The sequence below is a fragment of the Struthio camelus genome, chromosome 3 (genome assembly GCF_040807025.1).
Source record: "Struthio camelus isolate bStrCam1 chromosome 3, bStrCam1.hap1, whole genome shotgun sequence".
In the NCBI taxonomy this organism is placed as follows: domain Eukaryota; kingdom Metazoa; phylum Chordata; class Aves; order Struthioniformes; family Struthionidae; genus Struthio; species Struthio camelus.
This window is the reverse complement of record NC_090944.1, coordinates 83670389-83695462: the sequence shown is the minus strand read 5'-3', so window position 1 is coordinate 83695462 and position 25074 is coordinate 83670389. Positions and strand designations below refer to the sequence as shown.

The 25074-nt window shown below is 40.0% G+C and overlaps 1 protein-coding gene across 7 annotated transcripts in view; it reads left to right on the top strand.

Moving 5' to 3' along the window:
- The window catches only part of GRM1 (glutamate metabotropic receptor 1), a 197495-nt gene that overhangs the window by 145767 nt on the left and 26654 nt on the right, over positions 1-25074 (top strand). For 6 of the 7 annotated variants that reach the window (XM_068938806.1, XM_068938807.1, XM_068938809.1 and 3 more), the window contains exons 5-8: positions 6615-6861; positions 12828-12996; positions 14467-14593; positions 20529-21459. In XM_068938806.1, coding sequence (XP_068794907.1) covers positions 6615-6861; positions 12828-12996; positions 14467-14593; positions 20529-21459 — 1474 coding nt within the window. Of the gene's footprint in view, positions 1-6614; positions 6862-12827; positions 12997-14466; positions 14594-20528; positions 21460-23402; positions 23526-25074 lie in introns of those variants that run through there. The other variant, XM_068938810.1, reaches the window with a different exon arrangement.

Sequence of the window (25074 nt, the reverse complement as noted above, 5' to 3'; positions counted from 1 at the left end):
AAGTGAAGCCTTTCTGATTTAATGACATCCTGGAAATGAAGTCTGCCACTCTTTGAACTCCATTTATTGCTTCATGAGTGCTGTAAGATTTCAAATATTTATTGGAGTGTTTTCAAATCCAGTGTAGGGCCCACAAATTGTAAGATATTCACTCCTTTTTGCTGCCCCGGTGAGAGCCCTCCTTCCTGTAGTCTTGCTAAAAGGCAGAGCAACTCGCTATCCCATAGAGAGTGTTGCATTATTTTGTATAGACTGGTGACATGATGTTCAGGAGGTAGTGAAAGAAAGATCCCTGTTCTTAAATAATACATTCTTCCTCACCCTTACCTGACAAGTAGTGGTGTTTCATCCAGTCAAACACATAGTTCACATACATACAATGGGAACTGAGTTACTTGTTTTATCTTGTGTCTTTTTGATAGCTCTCCTACCATCCTCTCTATCTCTCAGAACCCTCTCATTTCTCTCAGTGTATTTAGCCACTTCTTGAACCTGCTTCCCTACTGCAAAGGCAAAGACATCAAAGTAGGAAGTAAAGAGGTAACCATTACACATAAGGTCTGCTTTTGTTAGAAAAACCATAAAAGATATAGTTATCGTGGGCCAGAAATCATACTGGAGCCAAGAATTTACCACAATGGTATTATCTGTTGTAGGTCGAATGATTTATTATGGTCTGTGACCAGTTTTCCAGTCTATCATTCTAGATGAAAAATACAAAACATTTTGAATTAATTTTTAAACAAAGCCTCTTTTTTCTTAACTTCTTTTGGCTTGGTCAAACAAAAAAAATCAGTTTTTCACAAATTATTTGCAGTTCTGCTAACTTGCACATAGAGCCACCAAGATCATTGAAAGAGTCCATGACAATAATCCAAGTGAAACAAACAGCCCTAATTCACAATTCGTCATTCTAATCACTAGATAGCGTCCCTGGCCCCTCTTTCATATGGAGTTAGCTACAGCTGGAATTGCCTGGATAACAGGCAGCTACTTCTGAAAACATAAGTTTAGAAATTCTTGTAGTAGCATATGAAAGAGAGGGGCATTTGGTTTTCTTATATAGAATGAATGTGTTTTATTATGTTGACCCATTGTTTCTGCTTATTTTGGCTATATTTGGGCATAATGAGCTCGGTGAAGTCAACAGAATGCCTCTCTGTACCATCAAGAGATGAAGATTTCACTCAGCTTTCATTGTCGCACAGTATAATACATAGAATGCACTTCTTTTTAAAAAGATGATGTGATGACAATAAGCTATTTAGCGCGCAGATTGTGAACATGCTGTCTCTATACTCATTACAAGACTTTATAATCTATGGAATTCATTTGGAAATATCTTACAGTGAAATGTGTAAAATAATTATGTTGCTATCTTTGTTTTTAGAAAATGTAAGAGATGTTAAAATAGAATGCAAGAATGAAAGAACTGGCAATATTTATAAAATATCGAAACTGGTAATGCCAAGTGAAATTAAACAAAAGAAGCATTTTGGAAAAATTATTTGGGTTATCTGTGTTATTCACAGCATTAAGCATTAAACTAATAAATAATAAAAAAAAAGATTTTCCTAGAATTAATGACAAAACAAAAACGTATAACTAATAGCGTTTTTCTCCCTTAGTTGTTCAAAGATGAAACCCTAATTAACTAGTTAAGCATACAAATAAGTGGCCTAATTTTTCCAGGAAGCCAAATACCCATAAATGCTGCTAAAATCAAAGAAAGCTAAGTCTGCTCATCATCTTTTGTTTGTCATTTAGATGTCAAAATAATCACTAGCTGTTACCTTTAGGGACCCAGATTTGAAATGACTGATCAGTTCAACATGTTGGCCTTCCACCCTTCTCCCTGGAAGATCCTCTGGTTTCCACAGGATGAGAAAAACACGTGGTGCCCCAGGTTTGTTAGGTCTTCTCTAATGTGAGACACTGTGAGATGTGTCACTTCCGTTAGTTTCCAAGGACGTGTTGCGTCACTAGCATCTCTCTGCAGAGCCAGACAGGCACCTCAGCTCAGAGCAGTTGGTTACCGCAGTGCACATTGGTACTGAAGGAGAGTATGAGAAATCTGCCTCCAAAATCTCTCCAGTTTGCTGCCAGCCTGGATACTGCTCTACCAGCTGATGGTGTAACCTGTGCCTGCCTCCAGGCGTGTTGTGGAGGAGCACTCTTTACTCTTCTTTGAGGTGCCTTGGTTTTAAGCTGTGACACCGTGCGGCCCAAATAGGGGAGATTTCTTTTCTTTTCATCTTCCCAGGGAGATTTAGCCCTGACTGTGCTTCCAAAATGCTTTATTTGCTTAAATGAGCACTCATGTAGACCACAGGCCACCACCATACAACTGGCAACAAAGCTAAAATCTGATATGAGCCACCCACAGAGCATTTTAATCCCAAGAAAGACTGATGCCAAAAAAGGAGGCCGCATATGCCATTTCTGCCTTTAGAGGACCTTTAGACCTCTATTAGGACTGCCAGAAAAGATGAGAGTTTTCATAATAGCTGCTAACTTGACCAAGGCAGCAAAATCTCTTTTAATATGACATTGAATATTCAGCAGCTGAAAGTTAGTTTTGCTCTATAACAAACACTATAACTGTCTGGGGATTCCAGAGCAAGCATCATTTATAACAATTTTATTCAGCAGATTTTTGGCTCTTTTTTCCAATCAGGAGTCATCTGCAAACAGACTGTGTTCTTTATCAAATGTATGTGTTTGTCCAAAATTTACCAACTGGTTAAGTATTGATCAGAGTCCCAAACCAAAATGTTTTTACAGTTCTTTCCTTCCCAAATTCCTTCCTGCCCTAGCCGGACAGCAAACAAATAATCCTTTGTGGTTAATCTCTTCCTGAATGTTAACCTAGACTTCTCCTATCTTTACCTTATAAGTTATAGTTTAGCTCACTCCTAGCCATAATTTTGATAGTGTAGTTTCTTCTTAATTTCAGTTTATCAAGGCAGATTTGCAAAAGTATCCACTTTGCTCTCCAGAACACAGGTAGTTTCATACTTACTTCATAGCAAAGGTATCAGGCTCAGTTCATGATGGCTTTATATTCAGTTCCTTGTAAGTATCTAATTGAAGGCAATGTTGTTTAGATTTGAGGCATATTATGGTCAAAAGAGTCACACTGAGTTTCATGAAATTTTGATCTGATCTGTCATCTTCGTCCCTCTACCTGGGTATTACTTTTAGCAGAAGCAATTTTTGCTGTTGTGTATAGCAAGGGTGTGGGGTTTTTTTGTTTCTTTTTTTCAGTAGTCTATGTGTGTATGTACCATCCCCTCCTTTTCATCTTTAAGACTGAGCCGATGGAAACAGAATAAAACCCAAACTGCGATAAGAAAAAATTTTTTTTTGAAGAACTATTAAAAGGAAACCATTAACAGGAAGATTTGCATGCATCCACTAAAAAATTAAGTAAGGGCGAAGTTTAGGATAACTGAATTCTTCAAGATCATTCAAAAAGATAATGGCCTAATTTCAGAGTTCGATTAATCCAGTACTCATATGGCTTACAATTTTTCTTTGCTTAGTGAAAACTAAAGTCCCTAAACAATAAGAAAGCTAACAAAATACTTTTCTATGTTTAATGCTACTTTACCCAAGTGTTCCGATTAGCCTCTGTAGCTCAATGATTTTTTTTTTCCAAAGGATGAGAAGGAGAGAAAAAACTAAAGATGTCTCACAATCCAGAGTTCTGCTTTGCTCTTTTTTTTGCTATGTTTAAAATGTATGTTGAGGAAAAATTAACAACTTCACAGAGAAGCCCCGTAACAAACAACATATAGTTGTTACAGTTATTAAAAAGCTGTTCTATGAAAACTGAAGTGAACAGAGATTGCCTCTGTTTTATCTCAAGCTGAACAAAACTGCATGTTCTCAATTATTTAAAAAAACATAATTTGTTACTGGATTGTCATAAGTGAGTTTTAAAAGCACTAATACATGAAGTATATCAATAATTTATAATGATGAAAATGAAGTAAAATAGATTTTGCCAGCAAGAAGTTAAGTTTAGGTAAGCCATGTGACTTCTCTGGTGGATTTGCTGGGAAATATCTTATTTATACATAGGGAAAATTATGTTACTGATCTGTGGATTATTTATTACCATAATGAGGCTTCATATATTACTTTCCATCAGAGTGCAATTATTTCCACAAGTGAAACAAGGCCGTCACCTTTCCAGCATGGAACTCTGTGCTTGTAGCCTCAATAATGTAAGCAAGATGTTTACTCCTAACTAGTCAAAAACAAATCCTCCCACTGCCAAATATTTTTTTTCTTTAGTGGCATGCATATTATATTCAAATATGAGCAACCAAATCCATGCTTTTCTGAAAATGGCCTCTTTTTGAAACATTGGCAAATTCTGTTACATTTAGGCTTCTGTCTCTGGCAGCCATATGAATGTTTATCTCAGGAAAAGCATATGGATACTATCATTGCCTCCTGCAAGTGTCATTGATACTGAAATGTTTACACTCCTTTTTTTTTAATTAATTGAGAAATTAAAGAGGTATCTGAGATAAACTTGCAGGAGGAAACCGTTGCCACTGAGTGCTGTGACTTACCAGTCATTTTGTGACCTTTTCAGCTAGTTGCTTCCTAGAAGTTTCATAATAAAGAAAGAACTGCTGTGCCAAGTTCAGGAGTTTTCCACCTTTCTTTCAAACAGGGATGGAGAACACGTTCATTTTCTACCTACAAGAAAGCAGAATCGCTAATAAATTCATAGCGTGTTAATCCCAAGAGGCTAATCAGCAGACAAAGCACACCTGGAGATATTATATTCAAACCCCACATTAAGATCTTGATGCAACTAATGTCTAGACTATTCCATGTGTACTGTATGCAGTACATTGTACGTGCCCTGACATACTCTGTGGGTGTTTGTCAATCCACGTGCATATTCTGTGAAGGTACACAAAACATTTCAATTTTCTCTATATTTCTGACCATGGATCTGAAAGGTATTGATTTCGTGTGGTCTGAATGGGAGCTATGAATCTTTTGCTGCAAGGAAAGTGGCAGGTGTATTGTACCGGGAAACATTTCTCTGGCTGCTGCTTGCTCGGTGGTCGTGCTGGCAAAGGTGCAGCAGGCTGAGGAGCACAGGAACTGATTCAGTCAAGATCATGTGATTTTCACAATGCTTTTTTCTTCACTACCATAACTGCTTGCTATGCTCGACTCATCTGGAAAATGAGGGGCCCAGTTTCTTGCCTAGTTGCCACCAATGGCCTGGGAGCCAGGGAGACCCAGACAAAGAAATCTAGACTTCTCTGCCTTATGGATTTATGCTGTCCTAATGAATTCCCAGATGACATTTCTGCGTTGTAAGGCAAGCAAACTGAGAATAACTACCAAATCAGAGGGTTTTCCAAGGATAAATTTGAAGATCACCTTCACTATCTGATTTGAAAGCCACACCACATCTACATTAGGATAGAGAGCTATTTTTTAACTTGAAAGTTACAGTGAACTTGTAGATTTTCCTCTTTTCTTCGTATTAAAATGACAACTACCTTCCCTAACCTAGATTTAAAAAGTGTCAGTTAACACCTAGTCTCTCACACATCCTACTTTTCTAGTGCAGACAAGGTGTTACTTAGACAAAGTAACAGAACCTGGATGGCAAATGCCTGTTAGGCACTGACTGATGTGGGAGGTCTGCAGATAAAAGCATATTGCAGCTTTGAGCATATTGAGATAAAATGACTCAGGGGAACGCAGAGAAAATAGAGGTTTCTTAATTCCAGCTTGCCCAGGAGTCCTCTGGGACTAGGGGTCAGTGCTGACAGCGTTCAGCAGCTCTTGATGGCAATGGGGGAATAGCCCAGTCCCCAGAGGGGTCTGTCTTGAAATGCAACCACAAATGGCACCCTTTGGCTGTGCCTGAATGTCAGCAGATCAGAGTCAAAAACTACATCTGGGAAAAGCTTTCACTGCCACATTGTTTCTGTTCAACAACCAGGGACTTCAATGTATGTTAATGTAGAATCTTTCAAGCTGCAGTTATACAAAAATCTTTTAGTGTTACGACCTTTATTTAATTTTCTGTAGTAATTCCGAATTGGCATATATGCCACGACTTTTAGCTAGAATGATCAGTTCTGAAAACCTGACAGGTGGTGCTGATTTCAATTGTTTGCTTATTAACACTGAGAGGGAATTGTTATCTTGGCCCTCAAAAATCTGAAATTTCAAAAAAACTTGATATATGACAAAAAGATAAATTTTATGTCAATTACCTTTAAAAATTGTTCTAGCTGAGACGTATCATTCTGATACACAGATGTTTAACCCTTCTTTACATAAATAACACTGTGAAATCACAAACAAAAATTCCTCAAAGAACATATTAAATGTGTTGACACTGGTGCTTTCTTAAGAGCCAATTCACTTTCAAGGAATTAAAGATGTATGAAAAAAAAAGTTTTAATTAAAATTCATTGCTAGCACCTTCTATATACTTCTTAAACTTTATGAGAGAAATTCTTCTGAGTGAAAAGAAACACTTTTTAATCTCTCACTACTGCTTTGTATTTTCATGTTATTATTTCATCTTTGTTCATGACACCTTTTTCTCACTATCGCAGGCAATGAGAGCCTAGAAGAAAACTACGTGCAGGACAGTAAAATGGGATTTGTCATCAATGCTATATACGCTATGGCTCATGGCCTCCAAAATATGCACCATTCCCTTTGTCCCGGACATGTTGGGCTGTGTGACGCTATGAAGCCAATTGATGGCAGCAAACTCTTGGAATTCCTCCTCAAGTCCTCATTCATTGGTGTTTCTGGAGAAGAAGTTTGGTTTGATGAAAAGGGAGATGCCCCTGGAAGGTAAAGAAATGTTCCATCCCTGCTACTTAAACCATCTGTTGGGGAGGGAGGGACGGATATTGCTGGGTTTGGTGATGGAGATTTCTTTGGCTGTTTTGCTGAAGCGTACAGCACGCATACTGCGAGACAGCAACCAAGTTATCTGGGTTAGTCTTACTAGCAGGTAGGAATAACACTGGTAACACATGATATATTGATAGCTACAGCTTGTATTGGGACTGGAGTTACAGTGCAGCCTGAAATATCTCTAGCATTTCCGGAGATGACTGGCCTTGTATCTTGCAGAGTTTCAGTGTATGAGCTGCCACTGGGGCTCAGTATCAGGGCTCCAGTATGTACAAAGCTGAATACAAGTACTTGGAATTTAATGAAGCATTTGCTTGCTAAGTTTTTGAAGGTAGGGCTGCAAAGGGCATGCTTTTCCAACTGTAACTCGGCTGCTCCAAGTGCCCCTGGGACTTAGCACAGCATCCCTGCCGGAGGCTATTTAGTTCTGCTTGCTGAACTCCTGCGTATGCTCCTTCGCTTGTTTCACTCTAGATAAGCCCAGCTGTGCCAAAGTTTAAAGAGAGGTCTGCACAGAGCCAGATAAGTAATTTTATTTGCCAAAAGGTATAATGTTTTGTTCATTTTGGGTCCAGTAAATTCAAACTATGACAGCTGCTACTGTCCTCCCTTCTCTAGTAGACACAGTATGAACCTAAGAAATGGGAGAGACAGCAACTTTGTGGACCTGTACATCACCTTTCTTTCTCCTATTGGAGCCAGATGACAGAAATCTTTTCCTCTTCATTTAGTACTGTGGGCTTTGTCCAGCTATTTTAAGTGAGACATCCCACAAATAGATTTATTTTTGAGGGTTTGTTTTTAATAAATTTAATTCAGCTGCTGAAGTACACAGTTCTTTATTAATGCATCTCTGCTCAGGAGTTACTTCATGAAAGTTAGTTTTTTTACTGCATAATTAAAGTGTTATCAAAGACTCTCTGACTCCATCTTTGGGCATATTGAATAAATGCATCTGAGTGCCAACACTGTACAAAAAGAGTGCTCTGGAATAAACAAGAGTCTGCAGTCTAGCACATGCCTTCAAAGAATATTTCTATTGCTAACTCTTGTCAACATTGACTAACTTTTGCACCATTTTGCTATTTGCATTGCTTGTTATATTTAAATAGTATATATATTTAAACACCTTGTTACATTGAAATAGTAAGAAAAAGCTGGTCATTTTGGTCTTGTTTCTCATTGAGTGCTGCTTTCTGTGTATTTGTGTATTTGGACATACAACGTAAATAGCACTGCAAAATTACTGCTTAGTGTAGCTGTAAGTCTATTATATATGATTTCTCTTTGTAAAAGTGTTACTCCAGTTTTGTGTATGATGCATTGTCTGCCCATTAGTTATTTGGCTTGATTTTTAGGTGTAATTTTTCATTTTTAGCAGAAATCTTATTTATTATTATATAATATATCTTATTATCTTATCTTGTTATCTGAGAGCATTTGTGCAACTGTAATGAGTACAAAGCCCAAAATTAGAATGAACAGTTCCTAAATTCAAAACATAGGAAATTTTATATCAGGATATTTCTTTGAGTAGGTCAGGATGATAGAACTTATTCCTTTCTATTATTCCTTATTCCTGTTTAGAATTTGATGGGTTACTTTAGGTAGAGTTTCTTCTGTTTCTCATTTACGTTTTCATAACTGGAGTTAGCAAGTTTGGACAAGAAAGTTTATTTAATCTTTTGTTACATACCTTAATCAGTCTGTGGTGTTTTTGACATGGGCAATATCACATTAGAGAATAGTGACATATGCCTTGGTAATGAAACATGAGCTGTACAGCTGGTCAGATCTTTGGAAGCCAGCTGTAGTTTATGTCCATGCAAAACTATAGTTAGGGGTATATGACTTCAGATGTGTACCATTGTTCCCACAGCCCCACGCAGAAGCTCGCCTTGTGGGTAGGTGAATGTATTGTATTGCTGTATCAATACCCCAAAGAACTTTTATACCTTAATGAAACAAAAACCTAAGCATCACATGCCACACTGAAATAAAGTAGAATACCTGATCTGGAATTGTCTAATTTGCCATCTTTTCTCTCTCAATGCAAGAACGTCACACAAATATGTAAAGTTTTTCAACATTATGTTGCCATATTGTCTAAACAAATCAACTTACAAATGGAATAAAGCAATGTTCTGACTTAGAAGGCAGAAAACTTCCATATATTTTCCTTTCAAAAGCTTTGAGGTTCTCTGAGCAAGAGAATCTTGTAAGCTCCTAGTTACCCTCAAAAGGGCAAGAGCAGGTAGAGATGCCAGTAGTTATGTTTGCCTGATGTTCATATTATTCACTATCTTGAATAGTGAATAATAGCTATGTCAAAACTTAATCACTTGTTTAGATATAACTCTTTTTTTCTATTTCAGACTCATTTCATGATTTCAAAGCTTTATCAGAGTAAGAGTAGAAAATATGAAGCCATTTTTCCAGAGCCTATTTCTTTTGTTCAGTCTTTTCTTTGAAGAGCTTTTATGCAAAAATGTAAAGCAGAACTTTGTTAGAAGGGCACAAATATGGCCATTTAACTGTCTGTACTGCCTCCAGCACAAATGACCTGGATTTAGCTTTCAAAAATCAACAGCTGTTTGTGCTCACTATAGCGTCATTAAGAATTTGGTAAAATTCTTGAAATTTTTACTCTCATTTAGTACATTCCGTTTGCTTTCTCCATTGTAATCATACTACTCAAATTACTAGAAATAGCTAGAGAGGGATGCAGTAGTCCACCCTGAATCCTTCTTTTGTCCTGTGAAAGTTGCTGGAGATAGATGCATGTATTTTAGGTCAGAGCATTTCAAACTATTGTCTAGCTGCCTGTTTTTGTCTTGAGGCAAGCATGAAGAAACTAACCCCTCCTCAACAAGCACTTTATGCAGGCCTCTAATCATAACAATTTGATGTGACAACTGTCAGCTGAACTCTGAACCCTTACACAGACCCTCTTCTGCGCTGAGTGATGCTGATGTTCACAGGTTAACAGAAACTAGGGACATTTGACCCTAACTAGACTTAGAGGTAGACCCATATAGCAGTACCTAATTCAAAAGCTTCAGTAACTGTTCTGGCTACAAATATGCCAACTCTATCAACTCCAATGCTTTGAGGAAATTATCAAATGCCCAAGGCAAAGGCTTAAAACATATGTAGTATATAAAGGAAAGTGCAGCAAATATGCTTGGTTATTTTGGAGTTAGGTTCCATGGGTGGTAGTTTTGGCCAGCTATGTCCCAGCATTATTCAACACTGCTGTTCGCCATTCTGCCTTCTAGCATAGGAAGCCTTACTGCAAGCACTGATGTTATGTTGAGTTCATGGCTATGGAGAAAGGTAACATGAGCTCTCTCTGACTAATCATCATTTACTTCAGAGTAAGAGTGTACCTGTGACCAGCTGACTCATGGTATGGCTCACCTCACAAGGAACTTACTTGTTTGTATGACCTCACATTGGCATTTCCTAGTATACCTGAGAGCTTGTCCTAGGGTCCAGTTTTCTATGTGCAGAATATTTTCATGGGTTCTGTAAGTGCTGCCATATGTGTGTGACATACAGTTGCCTCCATGATCCTTATTTTCTTAGTGCTTCACAACTCTTTTGAAACCCAGTTCTTTTGGGATAACCATTTTTAGCTTAGGCTTAGCTGTTAAAAACTGTTGAAGTTGTACATATGTGAGATAGAGGATGGGGTGAGGTATCCCAGCAGTGGCCTGTAACTCTTCCTGTCTCAAAGCAGAAACTTTGCATTAAGGAAAAGAGAGAGAAGATAAAGAACCTATGCATATCTCCATACACCAAGTGTATTTCTTGGACCATTTTTTTTTTCACTCAAAATTCAAGCTGCATCTCAAAGCTGCATGCATGGTACTACAACTAGCCATGTGCAAGACTGTGCAAGAACTTCTAGTCTGCATACTTCATTTGTTGACAGATAACTGATAGAGAAGGAAACAGTATTATAAGAAAACGTAAGAATTACTTTCAACTTAAAATCATACCTCTATGTTAATTCCATTCTGTGCCTTATAATAAATTTTTGCAAAAATGAAAACAATCTGTGCAGGCTGAAAAATTCCATTAGGGAATGTGAGCTTTTAGTAATCTTTTATGCTCCTTCCTGAATTCATTTTCCAGCTCAGAGAAATTGATTGTGTATCGGTCTAATTCAAGGTCATACTAAAAACAAAGCAGGTTCTGCTTGCTAGCAGGAGACATGCACATTCCTGCTTAATTTTACTCCTCTCTGTTGCATCTACATTATAAAGTACATTTGCTTCTTGTTATCCTGATTCTTCACACTGCTTCCTGAGGACAACTTTCCTTCCTTATGTTCTTTCTTTGTAAGAGGGAAATGAGGAGGAATTGCTTTCTGGTGACTTTGAAGTTTTCCCCTTTTCTAAGGAACTCTTCAATTAACAGCCAATTGCCAAATATGGAGCTGCAGAGCTGGGCTTCTGCACCTCCTTGGAGCTCCTTTGAAGTCAGTAGCAGGAGTCTCTTTTCACATGTGATTCTCCAGTGACTTCAGTGGAGCTCTGCAACAGCACAGATGCTGTCTGTGCATACATACTTACAAAACCGGTGTCTAAATCTGCACAGCTGTAAGTATGGCGTCTTTAAATTGTCTTTCAATAGAGACATCACAAAACTAAAACAAGGCCCACATTTAAAGAGTAGTTCTTCTGCCTCTTCTCTCTGTGAACTGCAGAGACAGTTGGAATTTTGCATGTTTGAACCTCAGCAGAGAAAAGAAAAAAATGGATACAGCACTCCCTTTGCCCAAGCATCCCGATTGTTATTTATGGCTCAAACTGTGTTTACTTTTCACTCCTATGCCCATACAGATTAGCAACATGCATTATAAACTAGAGATTTTTTTTTTCCAGAGAAGAGAAAACAAGGCAGTAAATCCCAGGCTTCTAAAGTAGAAGATCTTTTGCGGTTTCAGCTCAAATTTTGATATCTTGTTTGCAACCTTCTTTCTCATGTCCATTTTTAATCAAAGCACTCCCCCACCTACTTCACACCCCCCCTTCTCTTCTGAAAAGCCCAGAGTCTCGGTACATCCTCATTCGGGATTCTTTCTCCCTGTGCTCTTTCCAGTATTCATTCTCCCTCTTGCTTATTTCCTGCTATGAAATTACCCTACTTACTCATTGCTTTGCACAAGCCACATTACTGAGTGAAAGCAGGAGCCAAACAGTTAGCAGGAAGGGATGTGCACGCATCAGTCCCAATGCACCAAGCGCAATGATGGAGTTAAGGAAGCTGAATGTTTATTGTAGCAGTGTTTTAGGCTTCTTTTATATTAACTTTGCTAAGTTCTGCTTCACCAGCTGAGGCCAAGGAAGTAAATTTTTTTGCCTGGGCTGCTAAATTTCCTGACAATCTCACTGGACTGTGTAATGTAAATAGTTGAACTAGTGCTTATGGTTAACTTACAGCATAGTAGTTTGGGTATTTCTATTGAGCAATTACTTCAGAGTTCCCGGTCAAGGCTATCCTACAAACAACCTGAATGCAGTCACCAAGTGACTACATCCTGAAAAAGGACTGAACAAAGCAGGATCCAGCCAGTGCCTACATGTGCATCTGCAGCAAAACATCTTCTCTTTGAGATAAGATTCTTCCTGGACACACAATTTTTTTTTTCCATGGTTGCATGTTAACAGGACAGGCAATCAGTAATTATATGGCAATCATTTTCCATAATTCTATTGAAAATCCTATAGTATTTGGTATTTTCTTGAAACTCTAGTTCATGGAGTTAGATGATGACCTGGGAGGTGAATATTTTGGGAGGCAGAAGGAGACAGGCATGGTAAATTTCTAGCCTTCACATTGCAGAAAAATGCTTGAGGATGTGACTTGTTTTCTCCTTTTCTTCCTTGCAGGTATGACATCATGAACCTGCAGTACATAGAGCCAAATCGCTATGACTATGTCCTCATTGGCACCTGGCACGAGGGCGTGCTCAACATCGATGACGACCGGATTCAGATGAACAAGAGTGGGATGGTGCGCTCTGTGTGCAGCGAGCCCTGCTGGAAGGGACAGATTAAGGTGTGCATTGGGCACTGCACACTACATTGTGCATCCAGGAAAACCCATGTTCTAATACTGAAACGTGAATAACCAGGCAATCATTTTTCACCAGACCCAAGCAAACTTCGTTCAAGCTAAGGCAAATAATGGGTGCTACTTGTTACTTCCTTTTCTTTAGGAAAGCCAAAACTATAGAAAGACTCCTAGATAGACATATTACTCTTACAATCCCATATATGGACCCACATTTCCTGCAAATGCCATTTACAGTGATACTATAAGAAATAGATGATTGATGATTTAGCAAAGGCTTAGTGACATACTCAAACAATCTTGGAGTGGTAATATTTACTGCCCTCCAAAACATCTTGTCCCTGTTTTTGAGACTGTGTAGTTTGTATGTGCGTCTATAAGAAAGCACCATGCATACAGAATGCCAGCTCCAGCTCCCATTGAAGTCTATTGGACTCCCTCCACAGACTGCAGGAGGAAATGTTAACAAAAGAAGCAGCCCACAAAGCCAGCATTCAATGAAACAAACGTTTTGTGTTTCACTTCGCTCTGCATGTAGATGGATGGGAAGATGCTGGAGAGGAGGCTGGATTCCTCCTTTCTGGCAAGCAGAGACAGAAACCTTGTCGGAACCCCATGAGCTGGAGAAATCCCTAACCTTTCCTTTAACTTCAGCATAACGAAACAAGCAGACAAGATGAGGAAACAATCTTTTCATTGTAGGATCATTACACATAGCAGTGTTCACAGCAGAGCAAAATATATTTTTCAGGGACATCTATCTCTACGAGAGCTCCTTCCAGGCCATGTTCTTGGTCACTGCATATTGGTTTTATTATCTACTGGGCCCCATTATATCATTTTAGCAGTGTACTTTCTAATTTGCATTTTATTTTAATTTCTATTTACATTTGTGGAATGAACCCCAAAGAGACTTCAATATAAATGAAAATTTGTGTGTATATGTGTGTTAGACACACACATATGTATACATATATGCATATATATATATATACATATACACAGACACATACATATATATATGAATCGTGAATCACTCTCTGTTCTAACCTTTGCCTTTGTTTACTGCTTTTTACTATGAGATAGATATCATAGGTGGGCTGAGCTGCTCGTACTGGCCTGAACTCAACCTGCACCGAAGTTTGATTGAAAACGTAATGCTCATTGTGCCTCTATATCAAAAGGGAAAATGGTGCCTTTTAACGCAGAAAAAAAAAAAAAAAGATACAAACAAAACAGAATTGTCCCAAGAGATTATCCTTTACCTCCTCAGCATAAATTTTAGTACCCCAGTTTTAGTAGGGAGAGAATCAGGATTCACGTTTTCTAGTCGTTAGAAATGTCCCTGTGACAGAGCTCCTGTGATATTTTTAACAGTGTAGGTGGCACCTATCTGCTGTGGGGGCTGTGTCATCTTGAGGAGGATCATAGCTGAGGATATATTTTGCTTTACAGGTGATCAGGAAAGGAGAAGTGAGCTGCTGCTGGATTTGCACTGCTTGCAAGGAGAATGAATTTGTTCAGGATGAATTCACTTGCAAAGCCTGTGAGCTTGGCTGGTGGCCGAACGCCGACCTGACAGGTGGGGACATCTCCCTCCAAACACATTGCCATTCACCAGGATGCAAGGAGAACAGCATGTGGTAGACACGGTGGCAGTACGCAAACATTTTAGAAGGGTATATTTAAGCACCCATCCCAGCAGAGCGTAGGGTGAGTGAAAAGTATTGTATTGTCTGGCTCACTTTGAGAGCAGAAGGGAGAAGATCCAGGTGACAATAAAGACAGGAAAATTTATATCAAGAAGAAATAACATATTCTATCTGCTCTTCCCCTTTGGGTAACAAAAGCATTGATGAAGCTGTTAAAGCTACTGATGAACTTAGCAGCGTGTGCTACAAGGTTAACAATGATTATCACAGCAGCTCAGGGCACCGTGGAGAGACTGACTTGATAGTCTGCTCATTCTACTATGCAATAGATAATTCTAATACCTTATTTGGGATTTCTGGGCATTCAGTAACGGACTGTTAGACTTCCCTTTAGCAAAGAGATCATTCCCACTGTATCCACCACCAAGGGAAATGGCCAGAAAATCCCAAGAAAGGCTGCTGGAAAGGAATTTCTCTCTTCTATGGATATGCTTTGAATGGTTTGTATGTTATGGCACCCTTCTCAGTTATTCTATACCCGTCAAGGACAAACTGAGTCCTTCACAGTGGCTGTCCATCACACAGTGGGCTAAAACCACTTTCCCCACCCCTGATCTTGGCTTTGAAGTAACTATTACCCCAAGAAAATAGTTGTAACATGTTGAGAAGTGCCACCTTGACCTGGATGTTTGCTTTGCCTTGCTGCAAAAGACTACTGGCACCTCTGCCCTACATCACATCTGCACCTCTTGGCTGCCAGTATTCGCAGGGCACCATTCTTGTCTGAGAAACAGTCCGATTACGCAGCGGAAGATCAACTGTGCAGCTTGTCACATCCTTGTCATTTAATATGACTGGCTGGCAACTAGACTTCCCTGCAGCACTAAACACACAGGCAAAGTACGTGATCCTCGGTTAAATGGATCCAAGAGATACTGTTAAGCTAGTCAGTGAAGTCAGGTGAGGTTTGAGAGGGATTTCTTTGAGGAGAAAAAGCTGACCATTTCTCCAACTTTCTGCAGCTCCAATTTAATTTTTATCAGTTGCAGTAAACTGGGAAAGTTGGCCCATTATCTACCTTCATTTTCTATGGAAAATAAACTATGGTCACATCCTAGATTTATATGTGTCTGCCTATATCCTATACCTCTCTCTCCCATACACTGTCTCTCCCTCTCTCTCCCTCTGGTGTGCAATTGAACTTATTTCAACCACAATGGTCAGAATACTCAGATCTCAGTGATTGTTCGGTTCCTACAAGTTTCATGAAAATGAGTTGTAGGGAGATCCTAAACAATGCCTTCTGGGAGGGCCCTTGTTTTGGAAAAAGGTCTTGTATTACTAGACCCCAGAAAATCTGCAGTACCCTTTATAAATGTCCTGATCACTGGAAAAGTTTCAGTTCAGCCCCCACCTCTTAGAACACCAAAGTCTACTAACTATAAAACAGATATCCATAGAGAACCAAGCTCTGTTAGTCTTGGAGGCTTGCAGAATTGTTTTTATCTACTATTTAGAGAAGAAAACTGGGACTTCTTTTTAATCAATAAAGCAGAACAAGAACATAGTGAGAGATCAATGTGCACTTGAGCAAATATGGTTCAGTGCTACCAGCTGCCCAAAATAGCTCAAAAGGGAGCATGTCAAAATGACAGGCACTGCTGAAAGGAGTTGAGAAAAGCATCAATGCTGGAAAAAAAATCTCAGGGGCATGTTGCAATCTATTAACTTTTAATGAAATCAGTAAGTGACCTGCTGATTTGTGTTTCATCTCAGCAAGGAGACTGGGCTGCTGCTGTTCTAAAATCACAGGGACATCAGGCAAATGACAGCGCAGCCATCCACTGATTTCGTAGAGAACGCCAAAATGGCAGTCTGCTCCTGCACAGTGTCTTTGTCCTATCTAATTGAGGAAAATATTCTTTTTTAAACCCTGTGTCATTTACTTGAATTGCAAAAAGTGCAAAGTTCTGAAAAGAAGTTGAGGGCATCCTAACCTTTAGAAAAGGGGAATTGATCTAGATAAATTCTGGCTCTTGGTCTTTGCTGGAGTCATCATGTGTACCATTTAGTTTGAAAATCTTTTACCTTGCCAGAATTTCTCCCATCAAATGTGTTTTTATAGCTTTGTTTTTTATGTTGTATTTGTGCTCTGCCAGTCACCATAGCATCTAGACACAGACATTAACATCTCACATTCCAGATCGTTTTCCCCTTTATCTTAAATTTTAATTGCTAAAAATGAATACAGTTTTAGTCCTATTTTCCATCACAGATGGAGGCTCTAAAATCCTTAGTCCCTTTAAAAAATACAGAGTGCATACTAATCCCACTCCCTAAGAGAAGCTTCCGAGATACTCTTCCTCTCCTTTGATATTGGTCTCTGCTGCTTTGCAGTCTTTTTTTCTGACATTTTGATTTTATTTTTAAATGAAAAATATTTCTAGATTGCTTCCCCTGTATATGTGTTTAGTGAAATACAAGTCAGCAGGCATAAAGGATTTCTCACCATAAATGATATGAACCATCCATTCCAACTCACCTGAGAAGCAGTTACTAAAACCAGTATTCTGAGGCCTTGTGCCAAAAAGAAGAGATGTCTTTTATAGTATCAGAGGAGAAGTATCATTTTATAGTATCAGAAGAATGAATGTCAAGCTAGTAAGCCCAATTTTTTTTTCATCTTAAATAAGCAGTAAAACAAGATAGGACAGGAAGTTTTATAGAGCTATTATGAAATGAATCGTAGAGGTTTGGGGCGTTCAGTTACCTGGGATGTGTTAATGACCTCACAAAACATCCTGGAGTGTCTTACTGGCCTTGCAGTATGAATATCATTAAAAAAAATCGATTAGCCTTCTACTCTGGGAAATGGTTCACAGTAAAAGTGCAGAGAAAATGGTAGATAAAAACTATCAAACCGCTTTTTACTAGAAACTTATAACTGTGAAACTTTTTCTACTAATTTGCTACCCCCTTTTTGTTTCAAACCTGTACGTAAATGATTTCCTGGGTGTCCTGCCCCTACCTCAGCAAGCTTCCTCAGCATATTTTCCCCTAGCTGGGAAATGACCCACCTTCATAGGTGCTGGCAGTGAACAACTGTTTGCTCATAAAAGCAGTGCAGGCAGATTTTTTGCAATGTTTGTGGCATGTGTAGCTCCTGGGGCTTGCTTGTGCAAAGAAATTACACTGATTTAACTAAACAAGTTTCTAAAACCTTACACAGAATAAGCTTAAAGCAAACGAGAAAGGTTTAACTACCATGCTGAATCAGGGCTAAGGCTCTGAACATACCATTTAACATGGAAGAATACGAGTATGGCTTGATGTTGCTAAACTTAAAGCACTAAAACTTAACCCTTACAGCATCCACAAAGTGGCTTCCTGATTAAGTAAAGAGCTTTGTGTGTATTAAACAAAGAGCAGCAGCTCCTGACAGTTAGTTGACTATTAAATCAGAACAGGACTGAATCTGCCTCAGGGTTGTTGTGGCCGACGGCCAGAGGGTCCCAGCTCTAATAAAAGCTTTTCCTTCAGTTACATTTCACCATAAAAATAATGATTAGAAGGACTGCGTTCCTCTCCCCATCTGAGTCTTGAATAGACCACAATGAGCAAAACAGAATTGCTTTTCTTTATAAAACAACATCTCCAGCTGCACATAGTATCGTTTCTATAGTTTTTGGAGTTACAGGTGATAGGCAGCATTACCTGTCATTAAGTCTGCCCTGTACTCTCAGAGAGAGAGAGTACAGAATTATAAGGCATTCTTTCAGTTCATATGACCTTGGCGGACATTAAAAGTTGGGGCAGAAATTTTCCATGTCAGGACTCTGCCTCAGGCTGATTTTTTTTTAATTTCAACAAAAACGTTTTTTCTGTTTCTCACAATGAGGTTACAGCAAAACTATGTGTGCTGAGCCTTGATCCATGCCTCTTCCTACATCTCCTGTATTTGGAAGCAAGGACTTTCCATTTTGGTAGAGTTATCACTTTGTGATTTTTTTTGTCATCCTGTGGAAGATACATCCAAATTGAGCAAAATTCTGGGCCTCAGAAGCTCTTGATTCATATAGATTGATTTCTGTAGATACACTCCATGCTGAGGAGGAAGGAGCTGAGCATGACATTTGCTCATCACAGTATCAGGGCCCTTGCTATGTTTTAGCAGCAAAACCAAAAAACTAAAAAAAAGAGAGGGAAAAAAGCCTCTCTTGCGAGTTCACTGACCACAAAGCCTTTGTCCCTCTCTTCCCAGACACATCCAACAACCCAGATAGGCAGACATAATGTAGCAGCCAGTCCAGCATATGAACAGCTAGGCCAGCAGTGGTTGTGGTGGGGACAGCTGGTTGGAGAGAGGACCAGGGTGAGGAAAAAGCCTGAACTGGAGGAGGCAGAGAGGTGAGGAGGGTGAAGGACTGGGAGGGCAGATGCTTGAAAGGTGAAGAAAAGGCACATGCAGCTGAAAGGTGAGCTGCGTTCAAGAGAAACTGGAGGAAGGCAGAGACCAGAGTAGAAGATGGATACTTAGCTTGGGATACAAGCTAAGTGGGGGATCCAGTGCAGGGCCGCAGGGTCTGGGTAGAGAGGACTAACCACTGAGGGCAGCTATTATCAAGTGCACCCTTCCTTGGCCCTGGACCGCAAGGGCTCCGAATACACCAGTGCCTCCAAGTCAGGCAGAGGCTGCCAAGCTCCCGCTGCTGTGCTCACTCTTCTGGCTCCCTGGTGTGAGCTTGAGCTGTGCCTCCAAAGGTCCCGGCTTTGCTGATGACCCGTGCAGGCATTCTTCAATTGTTCATTCTGATTTTCTTTTAAACCTCAAAAAAATACCCAGGAACTTTTTAAAAGTGCCTTGACTTTAAGTCAAGAACAGAAATTAGGAAATACCAGGATGAAGGTTCTGAGTAATTTGACTTCACAACCTTAACATCCTATTAACATAGAAGATTTTATTTGCTACATAATTTTATGCTGGTATCATATCTCCAGCCCAGTGAGGAAGGTAGCTACAAATATTCCTTTAACCTGAGTTTGGGAGAGAGCTGCACCAGTTAAGTACCGTCTCTCACTGACACCTACATTTGCATGGCTGTACTAGCAATACAGGAGTGCCTTTCCAGTTATTTTTTAAAGATATGCCTATTTTGTGCGTTTGGCTTTTCCACAAGAATTGAATCACATCATTATTTAGTGTAGATGGCAAAAGGAGTATACAGGAAAAACAGTGAGCCCTTTGCCTTTTGATTGGACAAAGTGAAGACAAGATAGTGTGAAGAAAATAAAAATGCAGGAATATAATGAGAAGATACAGTATCTATCCTGTAATTCCATTATGACTTTGTATTTTTGTTATATTTTTCTGTCAATAACAGATCTCTAATTAATTTCTTTTTCTTATAAAATCACCCTTAGAAAAATGTAGTGGGTCAAATTATGCTGATTAGGCTGAAGATTAAAATAACTTAGTCTGAGCTGCCCAGTAGCAGCTGGTAGCAGTCCCTTCCCTGCTGAAATTAAGGGATGATGCTGAGAGATGGTTCTGTTCCTACCTCTACCTTTGATGTGCTGGGCTTATGAGCAGGTCTCCTAGGCAAAAATTAGAAGAAAATGTGCAAACCTCATTTCCCTTTATAGTATCATGAGCAAATATGTAGGACATCCAAAATTAATGGCTGTTTTTGAAAATAATTCATTTAAATCTTTCCGTGCTGCAGTTCACTCATTTGTAAAATGTTTTTAATAATCCGTGCCACACAGGCATAAGCAAATGTTTGGATTATTTTGGGAGCCAGAAAGATTGTTCTTCCTTTGAGTAGATACCTTTCTAACACTCTGTTTCTTTTCTGTACACTGCAGGCTGTGAACCCATCCCTGTAAAGTATCTCCAGTGGAGCAATATAGAGTCTATTGTGGCTGTGGTCTTTTCCTGCCTGGGGATCCTGGTCACCATGTTTGTCACCCTTATCTTTGTGCTCTACAGGGACACCCCTGTTGTCAAATCCTCCAGCCGGGAGCTCTGCTACATAATTCTTGCTGGCATCTTTCTGGGTTACATCTGCCCTTTCACCCTTATAGCTAAACCCACCATCACGTCCTGCTACCTCCAACGCCTTCTGGTGGGCCTCTCCTCTGCCATGTGCTATTCTGCTCTAGTGACCAAAACCAACCGCATTGCACGCATCCTGGCAGGCAGTAAAAAGAAGATCTGTACCCGCAAGCCACGCTTCATGAGCGCATGGGCCCAAGTAGTCATTGCCTCCATTTTGATCAGTGTGCAGCTGACACTGGTGGTCACGCTGATCATCCTGGAGCCCCCGATGCCCATCCTCTCCTACCCCAGTATTAAGGAAGTTTACCTTATCTGCAACACCAGCAACTTAGGTGTCGTGGCTCCCGTGGGCTACAATGGACTCCTCATCATGAGCTGCACATACTATGCCTTCAAGACTCGCAATGTGCCTGCCAATTTCAATGAGGCCAAGTACATTGCCTTCACCATGTACACCACTTGTATCATCTGGCTGGCCTTTGTGCCTATTTATTTCGGGAGCAACTACAAGATCATCACCACTTGTTTTGCAGTGAGCCTGAGTGTGACAGTGGCCCTTGGATGCATGTTCACTCCTAAGATGTACATCATCATAGCCAAGCCTGAGAGGAATGTCCGCAGTGCCTTCACCACCTCAGATGTGGTGCGTATGCATGTCGGGGATGGCAAGGCACCTTGCAAGTCCAACACTTTCCTCAACATATTCCGGAGAAAGAAACCAGGGGCTGGAAATCCAAAGTAAGTGATTGACTGCAGGTACACATCTATCTGTATATGTCCCTCTCTCTGCCATCCTCTCTTGGTCAACCATAGTCTGCCGAATAGTAAGGTATGTAACGTTTTTTCATCTCACGTGTAGCAGAAAAGGTGAAAAGGATCCTTTAGATCTAAGGCTCAGATGGATGTTGACCTGTTGCCTCGTATTTTCTCTCCCACTTAAAGGCAGCCCCATACACAACCTCCTCTGCCTCTGGGGCAGGTCAGGCAGTGGCAGAGTAAGCTCCATTTTCAGCTTCTCTCATCTCTCCGTGCATGTGACTGGGGGTCTCACAACCCCATTTGCAGTCGCTCTGCGTTACTGTCCAAACTGAGGTGCAAGTGTAGTCTTCTGGGGAAGGGGACCAGAAATCTATGTCTGAGTGGTTGTAAATCACATGTATCTGTCTAAGGCCACTGGGGTCTGTGTGTGAAAGCAAGGGACTGAACATAGTTTGTAAGGTAGCGTTTTCTGACATTCTTCATAACTGTCATTCAAAAGCACCCTTCATACTATCCTTGTGATCTATTTAATGTGCAGGATCAGGAGCAAGACTTTTAGTCATCAGCAGTGTAAACTTGAGAAGTCGATGTTCCCAAACCCAGTATTGGTGTGAAACATTTCAGAGGCGAAAGTGACTGAAGATGGACTTGCACTCACAACTGTTGAGCCTGTTATTCTCCTTGCTAATAATTTAAAACTACCAAGCTGCAGCAGAGGGGGAGAGGGAACTGTTACTTCAAACAACACCTCCCTGTGAGCAGCTGTCTAAACATTTGCATTTTTTATTGTCTTACTGCTTTGTTAATCTTTAAAGAAGCACTACAGGCCTACATATGAGCTCAGATTACTGTTGTCACGATTTCAAAAAAAATTATCAAAATGTTTGAAGGAAATAAGAAACAGTGAAGTCCACTTTTATGAGCTTCTTGATAGAATCAAAGTTCAGTTGCTTTCCATCTCTCTGGCTATACTGAAGGATTTGTAGATTTCTCTGAGCCCCTATGTTCATTTCAATTCAGTTTGCACAAGACCCATTTTCATATGTCCTGGAGACAGAAGGGAAAAGGATAAAGGTAATACCATAGAAAACCCATGCTGTGATCAATTTTACCTTTATGCTACTTCAATACTTTTTTATTTTGTTGCCAGATAGGGCCTCAGAAAAGAAGGAATGGAGGCATGGGTAGTACAAGTACAAGGCTGAGTCTGCTGTGGTGGCAGGGACAAGACTTCCCCAGCTGCCGAGCTAGACATCAAGCAAGTTGGTAGTGTTAGTAGTTTGGGGAACCCCTCTTGCAGGGCTGGGCTACCTGTCGTGGTGGATGGCCAAAAACCTCTAGACCGAGAGCTTGGTTTCCATGCAAATAGGGAGATAAGGCTCCATCTGGCTTTCTCTGACTCTGTGAAAGTTGGATGGGGTCTTACAAGTTTGTAAGAAAATGGTGTGATGTCTCTGCTGTGTAGTCTCTGGCTAACACTGTTGGTGTCTTTGAGACAATATTTGGCAAAAAAAAAAGGACTATTGGGTATTTTACATCATAAGCAAACTAGCAACTAAATCTTTGTTGTGCTCAGCCTTCTTCTACCCTCAAAAAAGAAACTTTGTGCTCTAAAAGATCCACATATTGAACACAAGCGCAGGGTACTTGGAACACAATTCACAATATGAGAAGATATTTCTTGTTGAAAAGCCCAGCTTCCCCCTCCCCGCATTGTCGCCTTACAAGAACAACAGAGCTTCAGTGAGCTTCTTAGCAATTTGTTTGTTATATAATTTTAGTATGCCTTGTGTGACATTTAATTGCTCTCTGTTCAGCTTGTGTGAGAGGTATGGAGGAAAAAGGCCCTACAGAGTTTTAAGGTGCTCTTCTGAACTAAATGTTCGACACCTAGTTAATATGCGTTCTGCATTTTGTCTCAGGTCAAGCCTCCAGATCTTTTACACAGCAAAATCCCAACCTCTGACGGAAACCTCTCGTGCAGTTACTGCTATGTTCTTCATGTAAACCAGCAGGGATGTGGCCGCAGTCTAGGCTTGCTTATGGGGAAGGAGCAGAACAAACCTCACCATACATGGACATGAAGGACTGCGAACAGTGCAGTGCACAAGCACACAGCTTTGGAAATAAAGTCACAAGACAGCACAAAAGGTCATTTCAGGGTTACGGAAGGCATTGTAGTTCCTACCAGGGTCTGTTGCAAAGCTCATGAGGACATTGCACCAACATAGAGTAAGAACTGGGAGTCACTGAGGAGTGCAAGAAAGAAAAAAAAGAATTTTCTGGTGCCTTTGAAGCTCGTATCTAACTCAAATGTGTGTTCAGGTCCTTCCTGAAACATAACTGGAAAATATTAAAACTTGCTTAATGCCTGGAGAAATGGCCTCCAGACTGGTTTTCAACCCTTTTCATTTCCTATCAAAATCTGTTTTTTTTTCCAGATTTCCTTCAGTAATTCAGATCCCAGAGAAATTATTCTGCTTCTTGCTGAAAGTGGCAAGCAGTATTTCACTCAAAAGAAAGATCCCTCTTCTAGTTATCTTCCAACAACTTTCCATTCCTTTTCTTGTTATCTCTTCTCTTGTCAGCTTGTTTTGCTTTTTCTCCTTTTCAATTTTCATCTCTCTTTCCCTGTCTGCACTGAACCTCTCTGCTGCTAATTGAGTCAATTACAATTCCTTCACCTAAACAAAAAAGTGGCATCCATCTAATTTAAATTGTTGTGCAGATATAAACTGAGTTAGCTTTAAAAATGGAAACTAGTTAGCATTTACAAGGGCAAGTTCAACTTTTATAAGGCTTGTGAAAGTGCTCGTGCACAGTGTTGTGCTGCTAGTCAGCAGAGCTTTGGGAGTAGAACCAGCCAGCAGGCTCTTCCCTTCTCCTTTCTGAACTAGAGCAGAAGAATTAACCAGGGAAGGCTGTTAACACAGGCCCTGTTAGTCAACAGAAAGCTTTCAGCTATGTTCAGTGCTGATACAGAGGCCAGAAAACCTTCCTGAAAAATCTGTCTCACCTGAATTAAAAGTTCTGATGGAAATCAATTGTTTAGCAAAGTTGGTCTTCACTTAAATAATAACGTTGCCTTTCCTGAGCTGTTGCACTCTGAAGGTACAATGTAAGATCATGAAGGTTTGAACTCTCTCTTACTTGGTTGAGTTAACCTGGAAGCAATTACTGACATTACAGGTTTAAATAAAGGTGGCTGGGCCCTTTCCAGTGGAATATATTTTCCACCAGAAAATGCTGGCCTCTCAAAATTAGGAGGAATTATGTTTCCCCCTTGCCCTGTCTTGGAGTGATGAAGGAGTTGGGAATGTGTGAGGGAACTTTATGCTGACAGCCACTAGGACGATGGTTAGGGCATCCGCTTAGGTTAAGGGCATCTCCTTCCCATCCCAGGTGAATGCCCTAAAACTGGACTATGCACTGCTCCAAGGCAAGTCTCCTACTTTCTCTCTGTTCTTGACCAGCAATCTGTCCCGGAACAGAAAAAAAAATCCTAATGTAAACCCTAGAGAAATGCTCTGTATTATTTTGTGTGAGAACTTGAATCTGGGTCTGAGAGATCCCTCATGAGTATCTTCAGTACTA